Source organism: Rhinopithecus bieti, unplaced genomic scaffold, assembly GCF_001698545.2.
Source record: "Rhinopithecus bieti isolate Rb0 unplaced genomic scaffold, ASM169854v2 scaffold_10614, whole genome shotgun sequence".
NCBI classification, from domain to species: Eukaryota; Metazoa; Chordata; class Mammalia; order Primates; family Cercopithecidae; genus Rhinopithecus; species Rhinopithecus bieti.
In genome coordinates, this window is record NW_016806893.1 from 725430 (window position 1) to 747594 (window position 22165).

A 22165-nucleotide genomic window follows, 5' to 3' on the forward strand; every position below is an offset into this window, starting at 1 on the left:
CTATATAGCTGGAAATTATTTCTTTGAAGCCCTAATACATCCAAAACCAATTTATATATGAACAAAAAAAAATGAGGGAATATTATATTTCAAGGGAATGCTCTTACATTTCACAAGTTGAACATTAATAAATAACTTCTACAGGTGTGCCTGGCTTTTCATTAATTTTATGTACTCACGGATCATCAGAAATTTGCCCAGAGGCCCAACTATCTTCTAGAGGTGTGAGAACATGAGAAGAGAGAGGAAAAAATAGAGCTTATCTTTAGTAAAGTGCTTTTTCAAATCACTTTTGTCCTTCAAGGATGTTACTGTAAGGTTCATGATCTCTGTAGAATACTTTACTTTTCATTTATTCCCAATTGTAGAGGGGCAAATAATTCCATACCCATAAATTTCCCAGAAAATTGATTCTTAGTTTTCTATTAAAACTATTTTTACAGTTGGGAGGCAGAGTGGTTAACTCCATCCTGTTGTATTTACTGTGATCAGGAAAAGACTTTGGTAGTAATTTTTTTTCTGTTAGCTATAATCACCTTCTACCTACCAGTTAATACATTTTATTATGAAAGCATATAAACAGTATCATACTGAACTGCAATCCAGACTTAACAGGTGTGAAACTGTTAAACAGTTACGTCAAGAGTTACTGTTGCTGGAGGGATGTTTCGTATTAGACCAAGTGGCAAAAAAATCCTCTGCTCAAAGGACTTCCACAAGGACCAAGGCATCGAGAAGGTGCAGCCAGTGGAGCAGAATTGTGCTGTCTGCCACAGTCGCAGTATGTTCAGGTGGGAAACAGAACTGTAGCACCAGGCTGCCGTGCTGTGGCTGAGAAAGAAAAACTCCAAGTCAAGGCCACTGAGCACATGTGGAAGACTGAGACAGCAGTGAGAGCCCTGAGCTAACAGTGGACACCTCTGCTTCTGCCGGATGGCAGGGGGTGACCAAACCGTGGGCTCTCACAAGGGGCTTCAGATACGGCCAGCAGAGTCTCTCCTGGGCAGAAACGTTCAGACAGCAGCTAGGGCTGCGTGCTGGTGAGGAAGGAGGGGAACCCATCGTTAAGACCCACTCCATGTCCCTGAGGGTCACCGGCTACAACGGCAGACGAAACATCGACCTCCGTGGAGGGCAGGCTGGGGCTGCCCTGCAGATCCTTCTCTGTCTTCCAGAGTCTTGAGTTAAAGAACCATAGAAGGCCTTACAAAAACTTTTTTTTAGTTTAAAATGTTTGTGGGTACATAGTGGATATATATATTTATGAGTGACATGAGATATTTTGATACAGGAATGCAATGTGAAATAATCACATCAGGGTAAATAGGTTATCTGTCACCTCAAGCATTTATCCTTTGTGTTACAAACAATCCAACTTACTCTTTTAGTTATTTTAAAAAGGTATCTTATTTTTTACTATAGTTATCCTGTTGTGCTAGCAAATACCAGGTCTTATTCATTCTTTCTACCTATTTTTTGTATCCATTAACCATCTCCACTTCCCCTCTACCTCCCTCCACCCTCATTACGTTTTCCAGCCTCTGATAACCATCCTTCTACTCTCTCTGTCCTAGAGTTCAGTTCTTTTAGTTTTTAGCTTCTACAAATATGTGAGAACATGTGAAGTTTGTCTTTCCGTGCCTGGTTTATTTCACTTAACATAATGAGAGCAGGCCTTTTTATACATGAACCAGGGAGCTCTTACAGGACAGTCAAATCTCCGGCATACAGGGTAAGAAAAAATGAGGTAAGATTCTGTCCCTATTAATCTTATTTCTATCTCAGTGTACTTCTAATTACAGGAGGGCCTGAGGGCCTCTCCTAGGAAGTAAAAGTAAACATTTGCTGTTCTTAAATCTAGAGTGAAGGTCATGCCTATTCCAGAGGATGAACAAACTATCTCAAATCTGAGCTTCAAATAAGTCGAGTACCATGATGTGAAATGTGTCAGGTGACTTTTATCCTTGCTTAAGAAACACACTTTTTAAAAAGGAGCAACATTTCTGTAAGCTAATATAATGTGCTAAGATTTTCTTTTCTCCCCGTTAACTTTAATGACGTTTGCTCCATTTCTTTCAAAACGTTATTATTTTTATTATGTTTAACCATCTGGCCAACTGCTTTAGCAAGTAATTAAAAACCTACAGGAGTTTAGAATTTTAATTAGATTGTACAATTTCTGAAGAATGGGAATGGGGAAGGCTTTAATGGCTTTTTTTTTTTTTTCTGGAAAGAATTATTTCTTTTCCTGTCTTTGCTTATTATATCCTAAGTTTTTTTTTATTGAGGAAACTGAGTTTGAATTGAAGCTTTCTGAACAACAATACTGAAGGGTAGCTTTGGCCTGTGCACCAAATGTTTCCTTTAATACACTCAGCACCAGCACTGAGGAACTCAAGCGAAGCATAAAACTTAGGGCAAATGCAGAGGTTGGAGTAGCTTAGTGGGTCCCGTGATGAGGGTCTACTCGGCCCCAAGAGCACATTCTCACATCAGTCCCTAACTACTCGGATGCACCGTCAGGGCCTTGAGCTGCAGACCACAAGGTGTGGTGTGAGCAACCAAGGAGGAGCAAAAGTGCTGCGGCCCCTTCCTGCTCACATAGAAGAAACAGGGTAGAGGAGAAGGTGAATGAATCCAGGAGAAAAGTGAGGGCAGGATCCAGGCTGGCAGCCATGCAACAGCCCAGAGAACAATCCGCCCAGGATAAGGCTGGAGGACGGCAGCCTCTGTAAGGAAAGTCTCTAGGAAAAATGGGCCACAGAACCGGGAGAAATGACATAAGGACAGAAAAGGCAAGGATAAGGAAAAAGGAAGGCAACTAGAAATGCCCATAGAAACAACAAGCCGTATGAAAAGGCAGGGTTCAAACAAAGGACAACCACTCAGAGACTTGAAGAAAAAATGAAATGGGCTTCACTAAAAGAGAGAATGAGGAAGAAGCCTGAAGACCCCAGGGATATGGTGAATGTGTCCCACAACAGCAAGGCAATGAAACAACCTTAGGGGAAAAAAGAGAGTCAAGGCATAAAGCAAACCGTGGCATGATTGTCATGCTGTATACCAAAGAAGAATCGACTTGAACTTGATTTTTAGGAACAGTCTCCTTTGAACAGAACAAGAGTCATGACATTGGAAACAGAAATAAATGTAAGCATTGCCCACTACTTGGTTCTACATAAAGCACAATAATCTCAACATTGTTTATTTGTCCCAGACTTTGTGGAACAATTCATAGACAAAGGCTATTTGCAGTTATAAAAGAGAACATATAACAACTTGACCATTTCAAAGTAAAAGAAGAGACCCAGAACAGTTAGAAGGTAGAAGGGGGAAGAATAAGAAAGTAGGGATGCTAATGTCCTCACCTGTAAAAAAAAATTATTATTTTTTTGAGCAGGGTCTCACTCTGTGCCCAGGCTGGAATGCAATGGCGCAATCTTGGCTCACTGCAACTTCAACCTTCTCAGGCTCAGGTGGTCCTCAGTCTCCTGAGTAGCTGGGATTACAGGCACAGGCAGGCCACCATGCCCAGCTATTTTTTACATGTTTTGTAGAGACAGGGTTTCGCCATGTTGACCAGGCTGGTCTTGAACTCCTGGGCTCAACTGATCTGCCCACCTTGGCCTCCAAAAGTGTGAAGACTACAGGAGTGAGCCATTGGGCCCAGCCCTAATGTCCCTCACCTTTAAAATTAGTCCAGCAAGAAGAAGAAACAGAGATTTAAGTGCATTGTTTAATGTTACAAAGTTAAACAATAAAAGAACAAAAAGTAGTGACCTCACCATGCTGAGCAGAAAGCGGAGGGGAAGTTAGCAGTGAGCTAAGTAGGTCAGTAGATAAAAGTTACTAAGTCTACCTAGAGTTGGTGAGAAGGTAGTCACTTGCCTAGAATCCCAGTACTTTGGGAGGCCAAGACGGACAGATCACTTGAGCCCAGGAATTTGAGACCAGCCTGGGCAACATAGCAAGACCTGGTCTCTACAAAAAAAATACAAAAATCAGCCAGGCATGGTGGCACGCACCTGTAGTCCCAGCCACTCGGAAGGCTGAGGCGGGAGGACATCTTGAGCCTGGGAGGTGGAGGATGCAGTGAGCTGTGATGCTGCCACTGCACTCTAGCCTGGATGACAGAGTGAGACCCTTTCTCAAAGAAAAGGAAAAAAAAAAAAGATTAGCACTGTGGGTAACAAGTGTTTCAAAGTGATTGTTCCTTCGGAGTAGGACTAAGATCAGCTTGGAGGGGAGTCAGTTCTTTTCATTGTAAGGTTTTTTTAAACCACGTGATATCTATGTATATTAACTTGATAATTTAAAAAAATTTGACTAACAGACTAAAAATGTACAACTGTATAAAATACCTTCAGATAAGATTTTACAGGTAAGAAAATGCTGCGTGAGGATAGAAGCCCCCTCCTGAGGCGAGGAGGGAGGCACTGGCATGAGAGAGTATAGCCTCTACTGGCTGGGGGAGACAGGGTCACATTCCTAAGCCTAAAAACGGAAAATGAAACACCCACCTCATAGGGTGGTTGCGAGGATTAAATGAGAACCTGGATGAAAGTGGTCAGGATGTGTCAGCTGCTACAGCAGTAGGTGAATATCCCCAAACAAGTTTATGCTCACATTGATCTCCCTAAACTGCATTTTACTCATCTACAAAAGGAGGGTGTTGCTTTTCTCTAGCCATCTTGGTATGTCTGAGAATTGTTCAGGCTCATCTCCCAGAAACCTGCTGCCTAATCACATCTTTCTACCTTTCTGCAGAATTCATGTAAAGCTTACTGTTTGTAAGTTTATGGTTGCTCACAACAGGAATGAAATACAAATTGAGCTGAACAGATTATTTCATGAAACCAGCCTCGAAACTAAGAATGCTGTAATGGCTTTTTGCATCTTTCCAGGTAAACAAACACAGAAGAGAACCGAGAGAAACCTATTAGTTTCTCTCAGACATATTGCTAGCCTTTTCAGACTGCAAGCTAACTAAATATTTGTACAACTAGGTCATATGACATTAGTAGACTGTCCACAGCAGCATCTTTTTTTTTTTTTTCTTTGAGACAGGGTCTCACTCTTTCACCCAGGCTGGAGTGTAGTGGCAAGACGATGGCTCACTGCAGCCTAGATCTCCCAGGCTAAAGTGGTCCTCTTAGCTCAGTCTCCTAAGTAGCTGGGACCACAGGCGCATGCCACCACCTCCATATAATTAAAAAAATTTTTTGTAGAAAGGGGGGTCTTGCTATCTTGCCCATGCTCGTCTTGAACTCCTGGGGTCAAGAGATCCTCCTGCCTTGACCTCCCAAAGTGCTGGGATTATAGGCGTAAGCCAGTGTGCCTGGCCAGTGTAGTACTGTCTTGACACTAATAACAAACAAAATACTTACAAAGATCTTAATAAGAAACATCTCTCTAAAGATCTCACAGCATCTTTAAAAACAACATAATTTTAATTTCATGAAAAAAGACATGGTTTAAACAAGCTTTTTCAAAGCTGAGTTCCAACCAATTGCATTGCCTATATTGTCTTGTGATTAAAAAAAAAATCCAAATGATAAGTTATTTAACCCCAATTAACTAAAATACAGTTCTGTAACATTCAAGGAAACATATGTCTTCCTGTTACCATAGCAATGCCTGAGCTGGGCAGCACTTACTACTGATGGAATTGCTAATACAATCCATCTGTGTGAATGTGTGTGTTTTATACATGAAGGGAGCTAAGGAGGAGAGAAGATGACAAGAAGATGACAACAAGGTACGCTGATGAGCAAATCCTTGGTCCAGAAGCCAAGAGAAGAAAGCTTTCCTACATACACTGGCACTAAAGATTCTCACACATCTCATACAGTTTGTCTCTTCCTCTCTTCCTATCTCACTATGTTCCATGTTTGCAAACATGAAACCCAGTAAACAAAGCAATGAGAAAGTGAAAGAGTTAAATGAATTATGTATTGAAAAAACAGAGAGAAAATGACTTTTCTCAGGCTATCTCATGACTTCACTTTCTTCCCTTTAAATGACAATTTGGAGTGGGAATACAGAATCTGTGTGGAAAGGAGTAGAGACCTTGCTGTGGATTTAGTGTTGTGTGGCATGTATAAAAGCAGAGTACAACATGAGATATGGGAGCAGCAGCAATTTCATTAAAACAGGTCACTTAGTTTTCCTCCACCTTTTTCTGATCCGTATTTCTGCTTCACTGAACATCTGCTGTGTAAAGTTATGAAGTATATTTGTCACATTACTGATTGAGATCTTTAAAGTAGCCTTTACCAGAATTTATGCAAGCTTCTAGACCCAACTACCAGGCAGATGAGAAAGACAAGAACACCATAATCACCACCATGGGGATGAACTCAGCAAAATTCCAGAAGGTGGAAAATTCTACAGCCTCCCTATTCAAGGCGTAGTTCACAGAACAGCCACACTGGTATCACCTGGACACTGGTTAAACCTGTGCACTCCCAAACCCCCACCCCAGCCTGCTACATCAGGATCTTTAATAAGATCTCCAGGTGATTCATATGCACATTTAAGAATCTGCTGTTCTACAGGACAAACCAAAAAACCAAAATAAAAACATATGCAGAAACACACACACAGAGACAGAGAGACAGAGAGACTGGAAAGGGAGCCCCGAGGTGTAGCGGCTGAATGCAATGTGCCCATGCTATTCAGATCATGATTCGAAAAATAATTATAAATATTCATATGCATGTTAATGTTTAAATCGACCTAGATTTGGGTTAATGAATAGGTGGAACAATGTAAAAAGGTTTAAGGTATAAGGTATATAAGGTATAAGGTATATTTAATTTTGTATGGAGTGACACTGCTTGTAATTCTGTAAGTACTCTAAAAGCTAAATGACACTGGAGATTATCATTGGATAATTTCACATGTTCCTAAGTAGGACCCTAGTACTCCAGTGCTAAGAATAAGGCAAAAATGTTCACTAAAATGGATTATATTAACCCATCTACGAAAACCTATCTGCAGCACTACTTGATCACAAGGAAGGAATCGGGATGACAGGTTACCCCAGAAAAGTAGGTGGGAGTTGAGAAAAAGTGGTTCAGGACGAGTCACTACCTTCACCAACTCTAGGTGGACTCATCTGCAAAGAGGCAAATAATAACAGCTCCTGTGCCTAGCTCACACAGCTGTCAGGTTCAAATGCAAGAACAGATGTGAAGGTTACCTGTACATCTAAAAACAAGTCAACTGTTACGTGCATTTAAAAAAACCACAGAGGTAATCTGGTCTACAAGCATGAGCTTCTGTTTTCTTTTCTTTTTTCTTTTGATACAGGGTCTCATTCTGTTACCTAGGCTTTGGTGCAGTGGCTCAATTATGGCTCACTGCAACCTTGACTTCCCTGGCTCAAGCAATCCTCTCACCTCAGCCTCCCAAGAAGATGAAATCACAGGCGTGTATCACCATGCCTGGATAATTGTTTAATTTTTTTGTAGAGAAGGGGTCTTATTATGTTGCCCAGGCTGGTCTTGAACTCCTGGGCTCAAGCGATCCTCCAGCCTCAACCTCCCAAAGTGCTGAGACTACAGGTGTGAGGCACTGTGCCTGGCCAAACATGAGCTTTGGAATCAGACGGGATCCCTAGGTTTGTATTGCAGAACCAGTCACTATGGAAGGGGAGCAAGTGAATAAGCATCTCATATTCCCCATTTCCTCATCTGTAAAATGACATAACACTTGCTATCGTAGGTTGTGTTATAGTCCAGCTTTCTACCTGTTTTGTTTCTCATTAGCCCCTTCACAGCCCCTGCAGGAGGGTTAAATGATCTATCCATTGATGTTGGTTCTGGCAAGTGACTTCTGTGGCCCAGGGAACATGCACGGAAGAGGTACTTGCTCCTTTGGAACAGGAGCTTTAACAGCCATCTTGTAAATCTGCCACCACTGTCTTCCCTCTGCAGTCACAATGGCAGTGATCCAGATGGCAGCTGGTCCTTTGGCTGAGCCCCAAGAGTAGGGAAGTGCAGCTCCCGACCTTCATATAAGCTTTAGTTAATACCTTCAAAAAGTTACTATGCAGGCCAGGTACAGTGGCTCACGCCTGAAATCCCAGCACTTTGGGAGGCCGAGGCGGGTGGGATCCTCCTGCCTCAGCCTGTTGAGTAGCTAGGACTACAGGCCTGCACCACAACACCCAGCAATTTTTTTTATTTTTATAGAGACAAGGTTCCCTTGAGCCCAGGAGTTCAAGGCTGCAGTGACCTGTAATTGTGCCACTGCACTCCAGCCTGGGTGACAAAAAGCGACACTGCCTCAAAAACAAAAACAAACACAAAAAACAAAAAACAAACAAAAAAAACAATCTCCCAACCCCACAAAACAACAACAACAACAACAAAAAAACAGGAGATGAAATTCTTGTATGAAAGGTGACCTCCAAAAATATTAGAAGGAAAACAACATTCTTATCATCAGGATGTTAAGGCAGAGAGAATTCTGTACAAGCCTTTATTAAAATAACTATTTTGTCTTCAAGTCTTCCAGCATAATTTAGTTGCTTTTTCACAACTTACTATTCTTTGTCCAATTCACTATAAACTGTTTAATTGCTTTTTCAGGTCTTCATTTCCTTATGAAAGCTTTTGTGCCATGTAAAACCCGTATGAGCTTTTAACACAAACTCATACAACTTGTATTAAATGTGTATCCTTTTCTCTTGTTAATCTGTCTTATGTCAATTTAATTCTCAGGTCCAGCCCAAAAACAACCCTAAAAGGGAAGAGGTAAAGTTTTTTCTTTCCTACACACCAATTACATGGCCTTGTAAATTCCAGCCTCTCCTGACTATGTAATACAAGATCGATTTACATAAAGAATTGTTTAATGTGTTTGCATTTTTTAAAAGTTAATTTGGTTTAAAATACAATTAGAAATACAAATAGTTTTTAATTCATGCAATGGAAGAATGTCTGCCTTTTGCTATCTCATATGAATTTGTTCAAAGTCTTTATACTATCATTCTTAGACTAATTCTTAATATTAAGCATTTAATGCTTAATTTAGTTTTTCTCATTTTACTTACTAATTTTCAACATCTGGGTTGTTTGTGCTACTTAAAATGTTTTGAAACAATCTAAACTACGGAAGAATCCTGGAAAATGTGCCACTGGCCAGGTGTGTGAATGAGGTAACTCACAAGGGTGTTTAGTGATCTCCTTTGTCTTTGGGAATATTCCAGTTACCAATCACTTTTTAACTCATGGCACTCATACTGAGATAACTAGCCAGCAGCAGAACATCCAGCATTTATTTGTCTACCATTTTTCAAAACATTTCTGGGTCTAGACCTTCACTCTAACTAAAGTCATGAAAGTAACAAAACCAAATGGCAACAAAACCAAACAAAACCAAAGCAACAAAACCAAACCATGTGGACTGTTTCAGAGTATTCTGGTGAGCCACTTTTTTTTTTTTTTTTGAGACAGAATCTCGCTCTGTTGCCCAGGCTGGAGTGCAGTGGCGCGATCTCGGCTCACTGCAGGCTCCACCTCCTGGGTTCATGCCATTCTCCTGCCTCAGCCTCCCTAGTAGCTGAGACTACAGGCGCCCACCACCATGCCCAGCTATTTTTTTTTTTTTGTATTTTTAGTAGAGATGGGGTTTCACCGTATTAGTCAGGATGGTCTCGATCTCCTGACCTTGTGATCTGCCCACCTCAGCCTCCCAAAGTGCTAGGATTACAGGCATAAGCCACCGTGCCCAGCTGGTGAGCCACTATTTAAGCAAAGTATATGGCAAAATCAGTGAACAATTTCTGAAACAGAAATAAGAGTTCTAAAGTTGGCTTTTAGCTCATATGCAATATGGGGGAAATGCTAAACAAAATTTGATTGTTTTTATTGTTACCTTTAGGTTGCCAAATAGTTACCTACAAAGTTATTTTTCTAATCAAAGTTGCCATTTGTCTATGTCCAGAGATATCCATCAGAACTCTGGAGTAGTATCAGTTTTGGGATAACTTACGAAGAGAGGACATGCTAGAGGTACCCCGAAGAAACTGGTGCAATCCGTCATCACTGTCACTGGAGCTGGCTATACTGTTCCTCATTTCCAACATGGAGATCTGTGTGCAGAGGCTGAGCTGATGTTCCAGCTTTTTGGCTTTCTATAAAGCAAAGTTTTAAGCTTTCTGAGATTTATGGGAGTTGAATCATATATTCCATTTAAGCAGCATGTACTTTTCCGAGAAATATGCCAGGGCATAAAAAAAGAATACCGACACATATTAGGTGACCAATAAACATAAGCTATGATTTTTATTATTAGCTATTACTATAAATATATTATAAAAAATCAAATATACTTAGTAGCCTATTTATAATAAGCTAAATCATTAACTGAAATAAGCACCAGCTTAATTTGATGAACAGCCCAGACAAGATGATTTTGAAAGGGCACATATACTCAATTGTCACTGGGTAACAGTACTTATCAGAGAAATGATATTTTTAAAAATTCTCTCTTGTAATCATTTTAATTTCTTTCTAAAAAGATACAGGAAAATTAAGATCAAATTGCAAACTGTTGAAGATCTATGCAGCTCTATACCTCTCCTTTCACCTTCTGGCCTGACCTGAAGATATGCAAGACTGGAAGACAGCAGGGTTCCAAGGCCAACTTCCTGATCGCTGGGGTCTGTCAGCCTTTCTCGGTCTGCAAACCTCCAGCTGCCCTGTCCTCCCTAACCTACTCCATCCTCTACCCTCTCTTACTCCTTTACCATCTTCCTTAACATGCTCTTGATGAAGAGGGTGCCTTATCACCATAAACACTAGTCCCTGACAATTATAGACTCCTTACTAAGTAACAGAAAATCTAATCATTACAAAATACTTTCTCCTCTCAAGATTACAAGTATCCCCAGTGCATTTAACATATGGCTAGTTACTAAAAATTCAGGAAAACATATTTCATAAAGTGAAATATACCTCATATACATATTTATTTAACAAAATAAACTCAGAAAACACTTACTTTATCATTTAAGGTGGGATCATTCAATGAGTAGAGCTTATTTGTAATGTCTTTTCCAATAAGATACCTAAAGATTTCATATAAGAAAGGTTCTGATTCCAGAAAGTACGTTAATCTTTCTCTTGACCAGCATAAAAATCTGCAGTTATCGTCTGCAATAATGGTGACCTGCCAAAGAAACAAGCATGCAAAGAATAAAGTACTTCTATGTATATGAATTATGACTGTAGTGATTTAGAAGAGAAAAGTAGGAATGATTTAGTGGGCATTATCATAACAATGATTTGTCAAATTAAATTAAGACTTAATGCACACAAGCTTCTACATGTATAAAATTATGTTTTTACAAAAGCAGTCTCCACACTAAATAAAAGCAAATTCTCTGGGTTTCATTGTTGTTTTGTTTTGTGAGGTCTGGTGACAGAAGAATGGCCACTGTATTGTTACCGCTGCCAGAGCATGTATTCAACTGAGGATGCCACTGGACATATAACTTACACGAAATATTTCTTTACACCCTGTACATTGCAATGAAGTTCAAAAATACAGCTTCAAGCAGATGAACTGAGGTAAGATTCACGAGGCAAGTTATAGATGAAAGACCTTCTGCCCATCCAACTCTGCAAATATACACTAAAGACTGAGAAAACTTCAAGGGCCCCTAGCTGTTGCTGATGAATATGGTTGGTGAGGGTCCTTCTGTCATAGGTGTTTCTCGAGTGTCACATTTCAAGGTTAGATCCAGGCTAGCCCATTAGAGATATTCACAGACAACCCTGAATTAGCTCAGAACTGGAAATCATACCCCCTTTCCTTCAGTATTGTACATAGGAAAGCAGAAAGGTACTATAACTGCACAACACAGAGCTCAAGCATCCCTCAAATAAATCCCTCTGCCAGAGTGAGGGGCCATGTCCTCACAACTCAGTGTCAGGAAGCCCTTCCTCCCATGTAGTCCTCTTCTATCAGTTAACACTCCTGTAAGCTTCATTATGGCTTAAATCCTATTAGTAATTCCAAGCTAATCAGTTGACAAATCTGCCTGTTCTAAGCACTGTGAAGCCAGGGATTGTCTATCTTCATGTCTGTCTGAATGCCTGACTTCCAACATGGAGTGGTGCTCAATGCATGACTATTGTATGAAGGACTTAAGCAAATGAACACACGACATGGCAAAACCCTGGCTCTACAAAACATACACAAATTAGCTGGACATGGTGGCATGTGCCTGTGGTCCCAGTTACTTGGGAGGCTGAGGTGGGAGGATCACCTAAGCCCAGGAAGGTCGAGGCTGCGGTGAGCCATGATCACACAACTACACTCGATCATACAGTGGCAGCAGGAGATCCCTGGGTGACAGCACGAGACCTCATCTCAAAAACAAAAACAAAACAAATGAACACAAATACTGTAGAAGGCAAAAACCAATTTCTGTCCTAATAAAAGGTTTGTTAAACTGACATCCAGTCCTAGCTGAGCCTCAGAGCAAATGTTTCCAAAGAAGCTCTGTCCCTTTTGTCACAAAAGTAAACACATTTCAGAGGACAAGGGGGTATGTACGTCTACCAAGACAGAAAACGAAAAACCCAGCTTGTCTCCTTACTTCAACAAGCTGAAATCTGATCGTTGGCAAATTAAGAATGTCTGGCTACTTTAAAAAGTGGTGTCAAGGTTCCTAGGAAAAAAAGCTATTTTTTATATAAAGTAGGAATTTCCAAAACCAAACGGATTTGTTTTTAAGAAGTGCATCAGCGTCTAAGACTTGATGAAACACTAAATTTCATTCATTCTTTCGATATACATTACTATGCATGTACTTTATGCTAGATACTCTTCAAGGTATGAAGTTACAATGGTGAACAAGAAAGACAAGATGCTTGCCCCGTGAAGCTTACATTCTAGTGGAGAAGGATGATAATTAATAAAGAAATATGACCATTTCAGGTGTCAGTAAGTGTTCTGACAACTATAGAACGGGGAAAGTGGTCGAGAATGACTAGCAGGTGACAGTTGCACATAATGCCACTCACTTTGTATATGTACTTTTAAACTTTAAGGTGCTTTCATATCTATCATGTAAGTGGATCCTCAAAAGTCTGTTTAAAATAAGACAAGTAATACTCTTCTCCATTTTTTAGATGCCAAATGAGAAGGACCAAAAAACTCACAAACACATATTAATTAGTGGTAGAGTGGCTCTACAAAACATATAAAAATTAGCCGGGCCTGCTGGCATGTGCTTATAGTCCCAGCTAACTTGGGAGGCTGAGATGGGCAGATCACTTGAGGCCAGGAGCTCGAGACCAGCCTGGGCCAACATGGTGAAACCCCGTCTCTACTAAAAGTACAAAAAATTAGCCAGGCGTGGTGGCAGGCGCCTGTAATTCCAGCTATTCAGGAGGCTGAGGCACAATAATCCCTTGAACCAGGAGGCGGAGCTTGCAGTGAGCCGAGATGGCGCCGCTGCACTCCAGCCTAGGGGACAGAGTGAGACACCATCTCAAAAAAAAAAAAAAAAAAAAATTAGTGCTACTGTGAGCACTTTCGACTTTCAGCCCAAATGTATTTTCCCACCAGGTCAAAATCTACCCGATATACCCAATACTCATCAATACCATTTCATAGAAAGTATTTCTGCCTAGTGACTACGAGGTTAGCTGTGCAGTCCACAACAGCCCCTCATGCAAAGAACGGCTGAACACATGCCACGAAGCCTACATTCTAGTGGAGGAGGCTGCTAATAAAGAAACAGGATCAAAAACATGTCACAATTTACAGGAAGAGGAGTATCAGCAAACTGCCCCTGGGGAATTCCCACAAACGGTATCAGGCGGGTGCATAAATGGAAGGCAGCTAAAAAATACTCCTGGCATAATAACAGAAAAGTGAGCATGGGGTCCTCATGAGGCCCCAGCCAAGCACCCAAGCGCTAAAGACAGGACTGCCGTCCCTTCGTTGGGCAAAGATGTCACCCTGGACTCTGGAAAACAGTGGGAGAAGGAGTTAAAAGAGGAAATGGAAATCATCCAGAAGACGAAGAAATTATATTTAGATGATACATAAGGCCGTTAACTTTTTCTTCAGCCTTCTGAATTACCTCAAGTTTCCACTGAGGCAATGAAACTTTTACGATGACACTGTAATTTCCTTAGCAAATTCACTTTTTATTGATGGTTTAAAAATTACTTTTGACCTGTTTAAGTTATTATTGAATATAAAATAACAGTATTCAAATAATAAGCTGTACTTAGTTCATATGAGTAACTTACAGACCCATAAAAACATGGATTTAGTTGGAAGCCAGCAGTTAAGTGCTGACTGAGGTCATTTTACTTGATACCTAATGCTTCATTTCTACCAAATAGACAGTTTTATTTAATGATTTCCTGTCACAACAGTCAAGCAAAGTGTATTTTTTATGAGAATATCTTATAAAGCAATATAAGAATTTTAAAAGTTTCCATAAAATAAATTTACTTATTAGGCATTTTAGCAGTGCTATGCTTATGTCCTTGTGAAGAATTTTACTGAAGAAATAAAAGCAAATATGGCAACAGAAGACATAAAAGGACATCTTTCAGGTCGAGAATTAGACTAAGCATTTGCAAACAGATTTGCCATGATTCCCACAAGATACTGGATCAGTTCCTCCCTTTAGATTCCAAACCAATTCTACAGCCTGTCGGAAAGAGAAGACACTGGGCTCCACTGCTGGAAACAAAGGTCTCTGAGGGATCTGCCACCTGTGCTAGAATCAGAAACCGCAGTGTGGCAATAGGACTGGCTGGCTGTCCTGAGGAAATCATTTAATACTTTTTGCATGCATCATACTGCATTTCATACACCAAACACTAAAATATCCTAGAAGTGGTCTATTCTACTGATGCTGACTGAGTTTTCCTAAGCACTAAAATAACACAGATTCAAAAGTGGCAGAGGAAATCACTTCACAGCTCCACCAAAATATTTAGTTAATATTAAGATAATGTTTTCTTTCAATACCATTAAACTTAGTGTTCATTTCCTTTTTTTTCTTAAATATTTATTTATTTATTTAATTTATTATTATTATGCTTTAAGTTCTAGGGTACATGTGCATAACGTGCAGGTTTGTTACATATGTATACTTGTGCCATGTTGGAGTGCTGCACTCATCAACTCGTCAGCACCCATCAACTCATCATTTACATCAGGTATAACTCCCAATGCAATCCCTCTCCCCTCCCTGCTCCCCATAATAGGCTCCGGCCTGTTGATGTTCCCCTTCCCGAGTCCCAAGTGATCCTCATTGTTCAGTTTCCCACCTATGAGTGAGAACATCGGCTATTGGTTTTTCTGTTCTTGCGATAGTTTGCTGAGAATGATGGTTTCCAGCTGCATCCATGGTACCTTACAAAGGACACAAACTCATCCCTTTTTATGGCTTGATAGTATTCAAATGGGTATATGTGTCACAGTTTCTTAATCCAGTCTGTCACTGATGGACATTTGGGTTGATTCCAAGTCTTGCTATTGTGAATAGGCCGCAATGAACATAACGTGTGCATGTGGTCTTTATAGCAGGCATGATTTATAATCCTTTGGTAATACCCAGTAATGGGATGGCTGGGTCATATGGTACTTCTAGTTCTAGATCCTTGAGGATTTGCCATACTGTTTTCCATATGGTTGAACTATTTACAATCCCCAACCAGTGTAAAAGTGTTCCTATTTCTCCACATCCTCTCCAGCATCTGTGTTTCCTGACTTTTTAATGATTGCCATTCTAACTGGTGTTGAGATGGTATCTCATTGTGGTTTTGATTTGCATTTCTCTGATGGCCAGTGATGATGAGCATTTTTTCATGTGTCTGTTGGCTGTATGCATGTCTTCTTTTGAGAAATGTCTGTGTTCATTTCTTTTACAAGTGCATGGACATATACCTGCAAGACATTCCTCTCCCCTTAAAGTCAGTAAAACTTTGATTTTTGGGCTTTGCAACACCAGGGCATGCTATTGGCTATGGGAAGGCAGCAGCATGAGATAGAATACAAAAGAAAAGCTTGTAAACAGTAAAGCTCACTTAATATAAAACATCTACATAAAGAAGAAGAAATAAAACACTACTTTTATCCTTTTTTTTTTTTTTTCCGAGATGGAGTCTCACTCTGTCGCCCAGGCTGGAGTGCAGTGGCGTGATCTCGGCCTCCCAGGTTCAAGCGATTCTCTTGCCTCAGCCTCTGCCTCCCGGGTTCAAGCGATTCTCCTGCTTCAGCCTCTGCCTCAGCCTCTGCCTCCCGGGTTCAAGCGATTCTCCTGCCTCAGCCTCCTGAGGGGCTGGGATTACAGGCACCTGCCACCATGCCCACCCAATTTTTGTATTTTTAGTAGACATGAGGTTTCACCATGTTGGCCAGGCTGGTCTCAAACTCCTGACCTCAGGTGATCCACCCACCTTGGCCTCCCAAAGTGCCGGGATTACAGGTGTGGGCCGCCACGCCCAGCCTACTTTTATCTTTTGTAATAATAATACTCAAGATTCTATCAATACTTATAAACAGCAACTCTGGGCTATAAGTACCAAAATCACTATAAGGTCCTAGGGATAACAAACTGTAAGTTCAGAATCTGTTTTCTCAGCTCTATCGTTATGCTTATTATCATGATAATTACTACATATTTACCTGAGCAACACCTGTTGTGCAATCTCAAGGGACAGTCATTGAGTCCACTTGCGTTCTCTTTCCTCCTTTTCATCCTACTGTACAATTCATGAGCACCCTGACCACGGAACGAATTTAAAGAAAGAGAAATTCAAAGGAAGTAGCTCCTCATCTAACACCTTTAACTGGTCAGAGTTAGGGAAGGATGAGTTTAGCAGCTAAAAAGTGTGAAGGTGAAGAAGCCTGATGGCTGATAATTTCAAGCGTCCTCTGCCATCGGCACAGGTAGTGAGAAGTTGGATCTGGGAGAATGTGACATTTTTCATTTGGGAACTTGCATGGGTAAGTGGCAATATACATACTCCTACACAGATGTGTAACAGCTATTTATTACTCTCGAGGATCTGCCAACAGGAACATTTTGTAAACAATCAAAGTACAGTCTCTCCCAAGGGCTTACTCTGATGGCTCCAGCTATACAGGACACAGGCTTGATGATGCTAGTTTTAATCTACTGGCCAATCAGGAAATGCCACACGAGACTCTATGCAGAGAAAAGCTGACTGGCATTAGGAAAAGCTGAATACATTTTCTTCACCAAGCTATGGTACTATAAAATTTTGGTCACGATTTTGGAATCTTTGTAATAATTACTGGGAATAATTCTCAACTACCAAAATCCAATTCCTAGTCCCCAAGAAGAAAGAGAACTGTAGCTAGTGGTAGGAATTCCTTTTTGTTGACTTAATTATAAATATAATCTGAAGTCCAGTGGAAAAGATAGTATATTAGTATTTCTGGCCTCTTGGGGACCACTTTGATTTTGGAAACAAAGCAGGTTCAATTCCCACCCCATCCTCAAATCCCAGTCTCTTCAGGATTATATGAGATAGTTACCACACAAAACAACCTGCTACTATACACAGAGAAAAAGAGGCAAAAGAAATACAGGCAATAAATGTTGGACTTTGGAAGAAGAAAGTGTAAAAAGGTCACAGGAAAGAAGGAGAGAAAAAAGATGTGGTCCTGCACCAGTTTGTAGATGCTGGTGATTAAAGATAAAATAAGAACATAAATCTCACAGCAAAGCTGACAAGGTAAGAGTGTAGAGAGGACGAGGACACAGCATTAGCTGTCTCCTTCTGTATTGTAAGCCCAGCCAGCTTGGGAAGAACATTGCATAACAGTGAATCTATATGCAACCTTTTAGTAAATGCACATAACGAACAAGCTGCATGATTACTCAGGCCAGTTATTCAGGAAGGGCGGGAGCAGGGCAGGGCTGAAACCATCGTAAATGATATAAACTAAACTGTATGTCTGTAAATGTTCTTTCATCTCCACTTTTGTTGCATCCCAAACTGTATAGCATCTCAAAATGAGACTCTAAAATAAGACTGTCATCAAGAAACACTAACATTTCATCCTCTCTCAGGTAGTAATAGCCTCTTTATTTCCATTTCTTACCTAAATAGATTTACCTACTTGCCCATAAGCAATCCCAAGACATTCCCTTACTGCTGTTAATCCAGAAGCTGAGACTAAAGGAAACTCTCACCCATTTCTTTTCTTGGTTAATTTCCTTCCAATAACAAAGTGAATGAATATAATAGGAGGGCTGGACACTTACAGAAAGAATCAGAACAAAGTGCCAGGTAATGAAGCAATTTTTTTTTTTGAGACAGAGTCTCGCTCTGTTGCCCAGGCTGGAGTGCAGCAGCACGATCTTGGCTCACTGCAGCTCTGCCTCCCGGGTTCATGCCAGTCTCCTGCCTCAGCCTCCAGAGTAGCTGGGATTGCAGGCGCCTGCCAGCACGCCCGGCTAATTTTTTGTATTTTTAGTAGAGACAGAGTTTCGCCATGTTAGCCAGGATGGTCTCGATCTCCTGAACTCGTGATCTGCCCGCCTCGGCCTCCCAATGGGCTAGGATTACAGGTATGAGCCACCGCGCCCAGCCAGAGCAATTTGTTTTAACACAAAAGGAATCACACTAAGTAGTCCACGTTCAAATTACTGCCATCATGAAGAACTTCATTCTTTACCCTTAAACATATTCATTAAGTACAAAAGAGTTTAGTGATTAGATTTCTTCCATAAGAATTAACAAAATAAATTCCCTAAGGCAAAGCCAGTTTTCTGGTTTTCCCCAATAAATGTCAATTACATGGTTTAAGAACACTGACTATCTACAACTCACATTTTCCTTTTGCTAATAAAGCATAAGATGTTTTCTATAGAAAAACTTATAACAATTCAAATAAGCAAAAAAAGTTTAAAAAAGCAATCAAACACAGTCTATAAATAACATTATGACAAAGTTAGAATATATCTTTCTGGAACATTTTCTGTACATATAATATATACAGTATTTTTTAGGCCAGATGTGGTGGCTCACGCCTGTAATCCCAGCACTTTGGGAAGCTGAGGCGCGCAGGTCACGAGGTCAGGAGATTGAGACCATTCTGGCTAACATGATGAAACCCCCTCTCTACTAAAAATACAAAAAATTAGCCAGGTGTGGTGGCAGGTGCCTGTAGTTCCAGCTACTCAGGAGGCTGAGGCAGGAGAATGGCATGAACCCGGGAGGCAGAGCTTGCAGTGAGCTGAGATTGCACCACTGCACTCCAGCCTGGGCAACAGTGCGAGACTCCGTCTCAAAAAAAAAAAAAAGAGACAATACTATACACGCCCTATGGTAAACTTGTTTCTTTTCTCCAATAACTCATAGCTGTGTTTCTATTAATATCCTCTGGATTCTGAATGAGAGGCAAACTAGCTTCAATCTCCTTAAAAATCATGTGAAAACGTACCTGGAATTTTTCACCTTTGTGCATCTGAGTTGATCTAAATTCAGGAGAATCTATAAAGGCACAGGGGTAAATGTTATGCAGAAAATGTCCTCGATAGGAGACCTTCATTCTGATAACAGAAATTAATGTTAATAAAAGCAATATTTCACAAATACCATCACGATCCTTAAAACTGCTATAATCTTATGCGATTTTATTTTGTAGTACAGTGTTTAAAATTCCACAGATGATGGACAGAACTAAAAGCACTTCTTGAGGCACAAGTATTTCAAAAAATAACGTTGGAAAAAGAAAAAAACAGTGTCCAATATTGAGTCAGATGTATGCCATCTAGTGGTAACTATTGCTCGTGTAATGGAAGTGACCATATAATCTGTTACTCTAGCTGGGACACTTCTGAGAGGGAAAGAGGTGTCATTAATAACAATGCCAGCACAGCAGAGACTGACTCTCTCCCCGAAAGGCTGATATTCCTAGAAGTTGCATTTTTGTGATATTCAAGACAAATTAACTCTGAAGCATGCATAGGCTTTTTGAATTTCAATGTCTAATTTAAATCCACTTCAATTTTGACTCATTCATTTTAATAAAAGGTCAAAATGGTTAAAATACTTGCAGTTGAAAATCCTGACATCAAGATTCAGAGCAGTACATTCAACCTGGCTTTAACATGTTGCTCTGCAGCGTTGTAAAGTGTAGTTGTAGCATAAAATTCCACCAACAACAAATTCTGTGACTACTTCCTCCATTCATTGGCAACATTTCCTTCCATTCATTTCCTTCCCAGAGGCCATGAAAAGAGTAAAGGTAAACTAGGAATTCTGATTTCCGCAGAACACTTACTTTCCCTTTAAGAGAATACTCAGACGGTCATCAACTGAGGTTTTATCCTCTGCAGCATAAGTCTGGCCCTTTTTCAAGGTTTGGATCATGCAAAACTGTCCAGTTAGTCTTCTGAACAAATCTGGAGGCACACGGAGTGGTTCAAACAACCGCCGGTAGATGCCACTGAGTTCCTTTTCAATCTTTACCTGAAATGTAGCAATGACTAGATGCTGTACCAATGCAGCGGCAACCCCAAAACACTGACCTCTGTGGTCCAAATATGGTTTTGAGAATAAAGAAATCTTTGATATATACCATCACCCTTCTGTATTGAGGCCAACAGAATCTTACACAGCAAGTGAAATGGTGAAGAAGTTTATACTTTAGATCCTAAAAGGGTACGGTTAGGTCATGTGAGGTGGTTCATGCCTGTAGTTCTGACACTTTGGGAGGCTGAGGTGGGAGGATCACTTGAGTCCAAGAGTTTGAGAGCAGTCTGTTTACGGTTTGCAACTGTTTAGGTTTTGAAGGTTGTCACAACATTCACCTTCCTAACCTTAGCACCTTCTATAAATAACAGAAAACCTTTTCTGTGAAACCTTTTGTTTCACACACACAAAAAATTTACTTTTAAATATGGCAGCAAGAAAATAAACACACAAAATAAGAATCAATGAGGAAACAAATTTACAAAAGTAACACACACATTAAGCATTTTATCTCCATGTAATTACTTAATGCACCAATATAGAAAAACAAAAATGCACAGCTGCAATCACTGCTTCACATTTATGTACTCTCAAGCAAAGTGAAGGAAAAATAAAACGGTGTAAGAGTCTTAGTGTAGAAGTTTCATCCTAAGCTAAAATGAACTCTGTAAAATGGAGAACCCACTGGCAAATAAGGCTGGCTACTGGAGGAAGAGAAAAACAAAATGGCTTAATCATTTTTGTTGTAAGATTCTCCAAAGCCCAGGTCATGCCCCATCTTTGGGCCCAGCATTAGTCTCTGGAAGCCACACTAATTAGGTGGATGGAAAACCATACTGCACTTTATCTCTGCCAGGCACGATATGAAGCCTATAGACTCGGATCATGACAGCTGCTACAACCTGATGTCACTGTAGCATTTGCAATGCTCCTACTTGTCCTGCTGTTTCATTGTGAGGAAAATCCAGCATTTGTATTTTTCAAAAAAGTAGATTTACAGTATGAGAAGAAACAAAAGCACAGATACTAAGTGATTTAACCTATTTGATGCTATGATCACATTAGCAACTTCTGAACCTTAAATTTTGGGGTTCCAGCAAGTTCTGACATTCAGAAAATGCAATCATTATCCACCTCTTCTACTCCAAACCTCTAGTAATGAGCATTTAATATGATTTATTCATAATCTGCTCATCCCGTAACTCTCAGATCAAGCCCTTTTTATGTATTTATTTTTTGGAGACGGAGTCTCATTCTGTTGCCTGTGCTGGAGTGCAGTGGTGTGATCATAGCTCACCGCAGTCTCAAACTCCTGGGTTCCAGTGATCCTCCCGAGAAGCTGAGACAACAGTGTGTGCTACTGCATCCACCTGATTTTTAAATTTTTTTGTAGAGACAGGGTCTTGTTATGTTGCACAGGCTGGTCTCAAACTCTTGGGCTCAAGTGACATTCCAACCTAGGCCTCCCAAAGTGCTGGAATTACAGGCATGAGCCACGGTGCCCAGCCGCATGAAGCCCTCTTATTAATTATTTTCCTTTTTTTTTTTAGACAAGAGTGTCGCTCTGTCACCCAGGCTGGAGTGCGGTGGCACAATCTCGGCTCATTGCAACTTCCGCCTCCTGGGTTCAAGCGATTCTTGTGCCTCAGCCTCTGAGTAGCTGG

The 22165-nt window shown here is 40.5% G+C and overlaps 1 protein-coding gene across 1 annotated transcript in view; it reads right to left on the bottom strand.

The window, feature by feature from the left end:
• The window catches only part of POPDC1 (popeye domain cAMP effector 1), a 36478-nt gene that overhangs the window by 4751 nt on the left and 9562 nt on the right, over positions 1-22165 (bottom strand). The window contains exons 4-7 of the mRNA XM_017878560.1: positions 20311-20498; positions 19468-19576; positions 11014-11181; positions 10003-10144 (exon numbers count right to left, since the gene is read on the bottom strand). Coding sequence (XP_017734049.1) covers positions 10003-10144; positions 11014-11181; positions 19468-19576; positions 20311-20498 — 607 coding nt within the window. The remainder of the gene's footprint in view (positions 1-10002; positions 10145-11013; positions 11182-19467; positions 19577-20310; positions 20499-22165) is intronic.